Source organism: Numida meleagris, chromosome 4 (assembly GCF_002078875.1).
Source record: "Numida meleagris isolate 19003 breed g44 Domestic line chromosome 4, NumMel1.0, whole genome shotgun sequence".
NCBI lineage: Eukaryota > Metazoa > Chordata > Aves > Galliformes > Numididae > Numida > Numida meleagris.
Window position 1 is genome coordinate 63,949,283 of NC_034412.1, and position 9,595 is coordinate 63,958,877.

The 9,595-nt window shown below is 38.1% G+C and overlaps 1 protein-coding gene across 6 annotated transcripts in view; it reads left to right on the forward strand.

The window, feature by feature from the left end:
* PDLIM5 (PDZ and LIM domain 5) overlaps window positions 1-9,316 on the forward strand; it is a 117,528-nt gene extending 108,212 nt beyond the window's left edge. For 5 of the 6 annotated variants that reach the window (XM_021394413.1, XM_021394414.1, XM_021394416.1 and 2 more), the window contains 4 exons: window positions 885-1,065; window positions 2,075-2,195; window positions 5,376-5,491; window positions 6,123-9,316. In XM_021394413.1, the coding sequence (XP_021250088.1) occupies window positions 885-1,065; window positions 2,075-2,195; window positions 5,376-5,491; window positions 6,123-6,212 (508 nt within the window). In that variant the 3' untranslated portion in view covers window positions 6,213-9,316. Of the gene's footprint in view, window positions 1-884; window positions 1,130-2,074; window positions 2,196-5,375; window positions 5,492-6,122 lie in introns of those variants that run through there. The other variant, XM_021394415.1, reaches the window with a different exon arrangement.

The following is a 9,595-nucleotide window of genomic DNA, read 5'->3' on the forward strand; positions in this document are numbered from 1 at the left end:
GGGAAGTGAGCTTGAGCTACAAAGTCCACTTAAAACCTAAATTCTGAAAGGCCGAGTGTTGGTGGAACTCAGGAGGCACCTCATTAAAGTAAATATGTTTGTTAACGAAATTAAGCATGCTGAATATGTTTTTCAATTGAATGCTGATACAGTGGTATATGCCAGAGATTTATGACTTAAAAACTAAGATGTTTGCTTGCATAGAAATGGCAGATTTCATTTTGTCCATTAACCTTATTGCATTTGCCAGACAAATGCTTTGTGTCTGGGGGGAAGGGAAAGGGGAAAGAGCTTCTGTCCTTGGAGAAAATCGTCCAATATTAATTAGCTTCTGGGGAAAAGCAGCAAACAAAAAGCAAGTGAATGGTCTATCTTGCAACAAACTTATTGGATAAGGACAGCTGTGGAATTTTTGTTTTACAAGAAACTATTGTAATTGGCTCTCACTGGAGTCAAGTGTACTTTAACTTTTGTGGCCTTGTTACAATTACATACTGAAGGAGAGCTGATGGTATCTCTGAGTGTCTTTGCAGTAGATAGAAACAGTTAGAAACCTGAAACATTTAGATTTTTTCTTTACTTTTTTTCCCTTTCTTTAGTAGCCACTTCAGCAATGTATTTAATGCAATACTAAAACAGGATTTTTGAAATGCCATGAAGTGAAAAGAATTAGTCTTTACTGGGGTCAGGGTCTCTGAGAGATAGTTTCATGAGAATAGCTCTAGTTGATGCTTGGCGCTTTCTTACAATCCCATCCAAGGGAAGAGGCGTGGAGCAGCAATACCATATTGTGAACAGTGCTGTGGTGTTGCAGAGGTAAATTAAAAGCTTCAGCAGGAACCACCTCAAAGGCATTTGCTAACTCATCTTTTCTTCCTAAACAGAGGACCCTTCTTGGTGGCCTTGGGGAAGTCATGGCACCCAGAGGAGTTTAACTGTGCTCACTGCAAAACCTCCATGGCTTACATTGGATTTGTGGAAGAGAAAGGGGCTCTGTATTGTGAGGTCTGCTATGAGAAGTTCTTCGCCCCTGAGTGTTCCAAGTGCCAGAGGAAGATCCTTGGAGTAAGTGACCAGCGGCCACTCAAACTTTAGTGGGAGCATTAACCACTGTGTTCACTGTATCTCAGTAAGAAAATTCTTAGTTTGCATTCCTCCAAATATACCCTGGCATACCTTTTATGTTCCCATTACATACGGAGTATGTATTTTTCTGTCTTTTCTAATATTGTACCTTTTCAGTCTCTCTCTGATGTTCTGAAGTTGGAGTAGTCTCATTTGATCTTTCAAGTTAAGCCCCAGTTTTCATTAATCTGTTCTGTAGCTGTTTGCTATTACTAGATTTTCTTGAGCAAAATGCTTTCAAATTGGCAGCTCTTTGCAGAATTGGAGGAAAAAAAGAAAGGAAAATAAGTAATCCTCCTTAACCAAGCTGAACACTGGGAAACACACTGGTTGGCTAGACTTGAAATAGTGAAATATTCCCTATGGTAATGCCGATAGATGATGTATTATCCTACTCGGCACTAATATTACTAATTTGAGCCTGCCAGCTCATTGCTCGCTGCTTTACTGCAGAAAGTGGTGTGTCTGTACTCTTATGTAACTGGGGTCATGCAGGGCTTTGGCAGCATGGTCCTCAAGTCATATTTGGCACTACATCATCTTCCAAAACAACACAGAGCAGTAATAATTTTCAACATGATAATTTATGATTAACTATTTACAGACTTCAGGAGATGTCAAAGGTACTGCTTTTCATATTTCAGGGATCTGTTGTGGGTAAGATCCTAAGTAAGATGAAGAAGGGGAACAAATGTGTTGTTAAATATGTCCAGCTCCTCATTTTTTGTTTGGCTCATGTAGAATTGGTTCTGACAAATAAGGAAATGTACCATAAATAAATCACATCATAGAGTTTAACATCAGCAGAAACTGCATGCACAACTCATGTTCAAAGTAGCAGTAGGAAGCAAAGTATTCTTGAAACGAACCAAGTGTGGAAGCACTGTCACCACCATCTAGTTGTCACATCAAAATAATGTGTTAATAACTCTTTTTCTAATCCCCACAGGAAGTAATAAATGCTTTGAAACAAACTTGGCATGTTTCCTGCTTCGTGTGTGTGGCCTGTCATAACCCCATCCGCAATAATATCTTCCACTTAGAAGATGGTGATCCCTACTGTGAGACGGGTAAGAAGTAAAACAAGCAAAGATTAGTGCAGCTGTGCAGAGAAGTAGAGCTTAATAAGGTTTAAAAAATAATATTAATTCCTTTTTTCTCAATTCAAAGTGTCCCAGCAAATTCAAGTAACTTTGACATTTCAGTTCATGCTAACGATAAATGTAGTAGACACTTTAAGTTTGCAGTGGGTTTCTTTTGCAGAGAAGATGTTAAGAATTTATTCATTGGCTTCAGTAGGAGCAGGCTTCTTGTCACTAGTTTTGTTTGTTATTTCTGTTAAGCTCTCAGCTGTAGGTATCAGTGATACAGCAAAGCATTCATTTTAGGTTGATTTTCTGGTTGGCTTTAAAATAGGTAATATTGATCTGCTTATTTACTAAATGAGCAAGTATCAGTAGAGCAATGTGCTTTTCTTTGAATAGCCCTATTCACAGTGGGGAGGCTACCTCCAAGAGCAAGCAGTCTGCCCAGGAGATGTTTGCAGATTCAGGGATCACATCTGTCAAACTTAAGCTTAGAATAAAAATAAACAAATAAACAAGTACACTGGGGGGAAAAATACAGTGATAAGAGTATAGCACTTGAAAGCCTGTTGAGCAACAATATATGAAAAATGTGGCAAAGAAATTCAGGAGAATTCTGTTTTTCTTTTTTTTTTGGCACTTTGAGCTAATTGTATCTTTTTATATGATTAACATGAACATTTTTTATTTATGTTGATTTCTTAGTTTGCTTAAAACTTCCCTTGTGCCATTTTGTGTTAGGACAGGAATAGATGTCATTTGTAAAACAATTCCACATAGAAGAAAAAGAATATATTAAAATTGTCTATTTTTGCCCTGTGTGTTATTTACATCTGTGTCAGAATTGTCAGACAAACTTTTTCCGTGTTCTTCCTTTGCTGTAAGGAGCATTGTATTTCTAAGAAGCGGTGGGAGTAGTTTGACTGGAAAGAGATGTAGCTTGAAATCCTAGTAAATTATTTGAAGCTGAGATTTCCTTCTGAGCTGATCCCACAGTTGTTCAGAGTGGGTGCTATGAAGAATGGTAGACACTGAAAGGGTGAAGAAGGCAAGCAAAATGTATCCAAATTTTCTGTTGGAGCAGGTTTGATGAGGTGTTGGCGGATGCGAAAGGACAAAGTAGGTTATTGCAAATTCCGTTACACAAGTAGGGTAACATGTTGCTCCTATTGGATTTATGGAGCAGCAGAGGAAGTGGATATACAGGCAGCATCCTCCAGTGTGACAGCATGGTGAAATTTCATCCTGAAGCAGTCTGAAGCCCCTGATCTTCGGACTATTTGATGATTCAAAAATAGTATCGAAGGGATTGATTACTCCCCTTTGGGTGGAGAGCTCATGACTGGGTTTGTTCTGCTAACTCTGAATTCTTGTTCCTGCCTCCAAATGACCCATATGCTGTGCAGTGCATTGATTTGTACTACTGTTACAGCTCCCTTGTAAAAAATGCATGCTTTTCTATGTTCCAAGCAGAAAACATGGATAAAAGGTCAAGAATATTATACTTTTTGTGAAGTTTATTTCTGAGATAAGAGGTGCTAGCACAAGTTAGGGCAGACACATTCTGCGAGTTGCTGTTGGCAGTGATGTGCTGTGATGGTTCTGGCTCTCTAACTAGATGCTAATTTGAAATATATTCATTCTTCAAAGACTTTCAGTCCAGCTGGAATTAAGGGTCTGTAACTAATTTTAAAGGAATAAGGAGTAAATGTCATTGCCAACTTTTCTTCTTCCTAATGCAATGAAGGGTTTTAATTTTAAATTTGTATTTGAAATTGTAACACTGGCGGTTATTAGTATGAAGGAGCTTTAATCCGCAAAATGTTCAACTTTTTTTTAAAAAATTTGGATGCTAAAATTAAATTAAATGTGCAGATGTCTACAACGTAAAAATATCCCAGTGCAAAGTTAGAAATCTAGTTTTGAAAATGCTGCATGCAGGAAGCACTGTGTTATTATATGAGAAGTGTGTGTTGGAAGACTTCTGTGGTATCGCAGTTTAAGCATGTGAAAACCAAAGAAAGCTGATGCCCTTCATTCTGCCTTATCTGTTGCTCTTTCTTCAGAAGAAAAGCCAATAAATTTATCGGCACAAACTATAGTGCGCGTTACAAAATGTTGTAATGGCTGGCACCAGGAAGATATCAGTAGACGATTGTGTGAACATGAACGTTAAGAGCTGAGACAGTCTTGGTCATGAGACCATGCCCTTCAGAAGTTTTGGATGGAGGTGTTGAAAGTAGATATAAACAGGAAAGACCAGACAACTTGGAGTGAAATTTAGGTCTGCTCAGGTGGACAGAGGAGGGCTGCGGTGGCTCATGGCCCGTGGTATGGGTCTGTGCACAGAGGAGCAATTTTCCCATGCAGAGGGAGTGTGGAGATGGGGAAGGTTGTATGTGCCTCCCACCCAACTTCATACATATTTCTTGGCCTGCTCTCTTCTTTTCAAGCTCTCCACTACCTTAAAAATAATGGTGTGAATACTTTCCAACAACACCCATTGCTAATAACCATCCTAATGCTTTAGTGGTACATTTTGTTGAATGTAATAAATATGCTGGCAAAAGCCTCTGGGTTTTGTTTGGTTGTGTTCTAAAGACACATGAAACAAGCTCTAGTGACTAGAAGATTCGTCTGACTTGATCTAAATTGCTAGATTCTGTTTAGGAGAGAAAGGAGAGGAGGCTAAATATTGTATGATTTTATGTAAAACAGTCTAGGACAAATATTGTTCCAGAATGCAGCCAAAGAGGTTTGTCATGTAAGCAGGCAGCATGAAACCAGGGCGTGCTTTCAAAGCACAATCTGAGAGAACATAAGTAGCAAGCAGAGTCTGCACTGGTGCCCTGCAGGGAGTGCATTCCCCCCCCACCCTCCGCCTCCCAAGCACACTATTGTTCTCAAGGAAATGAAACACCAAGGAGATGGAAGCAGTGCTCAGTTTGCTCAGTTGAGAGGATAGGAAGAGGAAGAGAACTCAATTACCAAGGAAAGGAGGACATCCCTTTCTTTCAGTCTAGGTCCTCTTTATTCAGCATCCTTAATATTACAAAACTCAACGAGTGGAAACCCACTGCCATTGAAAGAAAAGCACAAAGATTTCAAAGGGTCAGTCTTGCTTTTCTGTGTATGCTTCATCTTTAAAATTCATGTTTGATGCAGATTACTATGCCCTCTTCGGTACTATGTGCCATGGCTGTGAATTCCCCATTGAAGCTGGAGACAGGTTCCTTGAAGCCCTGGGCCACACTTGGCATGACACTTGCTTTGTATGCTCGGTAAGTAAAGCTATTCTACTTTTTAAACAAATCCATGGCAGCAGTACTTGTGCTAACCTGACTGATATGGGAGTTACAGCTAAAATGCCTTTCAGTCCTCAGAACCCAAACAAAAAGCACTTTCACAGTTATTTGGAAGGTATGTTGCTATTGTATGTGAGCTTTTGGCACCAGTCCAGATGCTTTGGCCTGAGTTGCAGCCCTGTGTCCCAGCATTTAACCCTTGACATTTACTTCCCTAAAACAAATGTTGAAGGCCATAAAGGAACAGGCTGCATTTCTCAGGTGTCAAGAGTGTTTTTGACATAAAGACACTGTAGCCAAAGTATGACCTTCTAATATTCTGCAGCATGCATGCATGCACACACACACGGATCCAAATCCTAATTGTGGGATGTATTTTTTAAATGCTGCTCCAAGTTAAGAACCTATTGACTTAAAGAGGAGGGCTATGCTTACATGGACCATTAATTTTTCAGCAAAAAGATTACCCCTGAGAAAAAAGGTAATAATTGTTAGGCTTTGAATATACTTTTGCATACTACAATGCCATGACTAGGCATTCTGAATAACGCGTGGTGCAATTCATCCATCTGTACCGGGTGATGTTTTCTTTCTGATCCCATTTCAGGTATGTAATGACAGTTTGGAGGGTCAGACTTTCTTCTCCAAGAAAGACAAGCCACTCTGCAAGAAACATGCTCACTCTATCAACATCTGATTCTTGGAGCTCATCTTGTTTAGAAAATATACTGGACAGAAGGAAAGGTTAAAATGTCCATGTTCAATAATTGGTTAACATTATTTATATATGCTATGCTAAAAATGGAAGAGAAATGTGGACAGTATAGGGGTTTGTACGCTATTTTTAGAGTGTTTATCAGTTAGAGGTTTGCTTCATGAAAAGATGGGAACTGGGAATCACACCCAAGCCAAACTATTAGAGTGCCTTTACAGCTGTACTTGGTGCATTACTGGGTTCATGATTTTATGACCACATATATACTCAAATATGAGAAGAGAAACTTCTCTAAAAATAAATACCTGATACTGATGTGTTGGTTTTGCTGCTGTTCAACAAACAAAAGGAGATTGGCTTCAGTGATCCAGATCACTTTATTGTGCTGTTCTTTTTTAAAGTGTATCTAGAAGTATTGAAGCTAAACTCACTGAAAAGGAACTCAAAGCAAAATTAGGGTTAGATGCTGTACAGTTCAACAACTGATAATGTCATCTGATGCTTGGACTTATGAAGCCTCCTGCACAATTACACATACCTGTGCCTTTGGCAGTGAAATCTCTGATGGGCCTGCAGAGTAAAGGTTTTACAAAGCAATTAAGTGTAGGTGGCTACTCTAGCAAACAGGAGTGATTTAGAAGATGCCACTTGAAAGAAAGCATGGATGGGATACTGTTCCTTACATCATGATGTGTACTACCAGAACACTAGCCAAAACAAAGTGATAGTTGAGGTGTGTTTGACAAGACAGAAATGACAGATCAGATCTTCAGTATAAGGAGGTGAAGGTTATACTCTTCTGTTCACAGCTGAAGTTTTCAGTGCCTCAGTGCATTGAATCTACAATGTAACAGTGCTTATAACTTGAATGTGATGCTTTGGTGGTTAATGACGGAAACTTCTGAAGTGCAGCTAAGGACATTGTTTTTCTCTCAGTACATTCTTTATGATGTAGCTCATAAATATGTATATTGGTGGTGTGCCAGGTAGTGTACTGAAAACTTCTCTTGCTCAGCTGTTACGATTTTTATTAGTTTTGCTTCTTCTCTCCTTTCCAGCAGATGCAAGGAGTATATTGTTAAATAATGTAACACTGAGCTAGGCAGTCCAGTATCTCTCACTTCTTGCAGGGGAACAGGGACAATACTGCCATTATGCATTTATTGCAAGCCAGGAGATTTTGCCAATCTTGTGGCTTTGTATGAATTTCACTTCCACACAGAGTCAGCATGAGACCTGTGCACCAGCTAAGTCCCACTTGTCTTCAAATTAAGGCTCAAGTGGTATGGAGTAATAGTAAGCGTATAGGGGAGGGGTGAGGTGACACCCTCTTCATGGGGTGAATTTACTCCAGCAAAGTTGCACAACAGAGGAGGCCCTCTTGGGGCTAGATTAGATTCCTGATGCAAAATACATTTACATGCTAATAAATTCAACTGGGATGTTAGAGCTGAATTGTGTTAGGCTTTAGTGATCTTTCCAGTACACGTTCAAAATGACCATTTGGCCATTTACTGAGCAGGTTTTTTGTTTGTTTTCTTCTGGTTTCTTTGGATTTTTGTTGTTGTATGTTTGTTTTTTAAATGATAAAAAGTAGAAGTTTAGCCATAAAGTCATAGGAAAAAAGTGCAAAAAATTACTATGGTTGAGTAACAGGGAATGTCAACAAAAGAGGGGGGAAAATGCACCAAAATTGCTGTACTGAAAGATGGAATGGTTTCTCTTTTTAATTCAGTTAAACGGATTCACATGATGGGCTGTTTCACTTTACTTCCTGAGGTTGTTTTTCTTCGGTAGTACTATGTTTCTTTTTTAACTTCTAGTGGTATGGAAGAAATGTCACAAAGCTGTTTAAGATGTTTACACTATTATAGATGTACCCTTCTGTGAGTGTGGCTGAAAATCAAAAGGTTGGAAGCAGAATGGACAAGATAACAGCAATGTGAGCCAGCTTACTTTTGAAATAAGTGGAATGTGGGGAAATGAGTCCTAAGAACTAGGCGTCCATAGAGCTATATTGCACATGTTTGAGGGAAGAGGATAGGAAAGGGCAGGGTAAGGTGGTAAGTAATTTCTGCAATTCAAACCTTATTATTTTGAAGTAGGATAGAAGCTCTTCAATGGGCACAAAGTTTGTCAGTGTCCTTAAAGTCAATTTGATTTTTTTTCCTTTTTTCTTTTTTTTCTTTTAGATTCATAATTTTTATTGGATTTATATTTCTTAATCCATATGCTGTAGGATTTGAACTTTCACAGTTGTTAGTGAGTTGGAGGACAAGCGCCTGAGAGGCTCCAGCAGGACAGCTTCACTTAGCTGCTTTGTGTTTTAGTTTTTGCTGTTTATTTGTTAAAAATCTGAAAAGGAAGCATAGATTCACTGATATATAATGAATATTTAATGGCTCTCTCGTATTATCTAAATCAACTAAGACAGAAAAGAACATAATGTTTATCATTATTTTAATAAGTGAGATTTTAGTAGAGCACTTTATAATAATGCCATATATCTCACTGAATATTTATTACTTTTTTGTTGTTTAGGATTATTTCATACTGGTTATTTTATTTGTCAGCCTGCATATTTACCTCTAGAATCTTTTGGCGTGTCAATGTGTATGTATTTATGTATACTTATTTAGGTATGCATATGTGTGTACATTGAGACATACATATTCGTGCACATATGTGTACGTATATTTGATTGAAGACTTGACATAGGAAAAATCAGTGCAGTTTCATTATCATTTGATTTTGCTTGTTTGTTTTTAAGATTCCCAGCTTCGTAAAATAGATCTATAGCATTCATGTTTTGAGGGAAAGTTAGAAATTCGGGAAACTCTTGTTACTTACTACTGTAGACTTTTGCATGCATTTTCAGCCAGTAATTCCTTTTTCTTCCAAAACTGTGTCTGTTAAGAGAATTGGATATAACTCTGTTTGAAGGTAGAAGATCTTTATAACTAAATAATTGAATCATGATGAGTATTTCAGTAAATTGTGATTAAATAACTCAGAGTTATGTGTAAATATAATAAATGCTTAATATAACAATGCAATAAACTTATAAGCAAAAGTTGAGTAATGGTTCATTATGTGTTGGTCTGTTCAACTGTACACTGGTCTCCTTATGGAGCTACTCACATCGAGCCACGTGGATGGCTTTGCAAATGATTAAGAAGGGGAAATACATCCATTTGCAGATTAAATGCTTCTTGCATTTCCTTTTTTTTCTTTTCCCCACTGTTTCGCTCTTAACAGTCTGCTGTTGTTTCCTGGTAATTTGCTTGTTTGTCTTTAAAAGTCTTGAACATCACATTTTTGCCTGTTCACATTTGAAAATTTAATAATATATTTTTAAAAGCCAC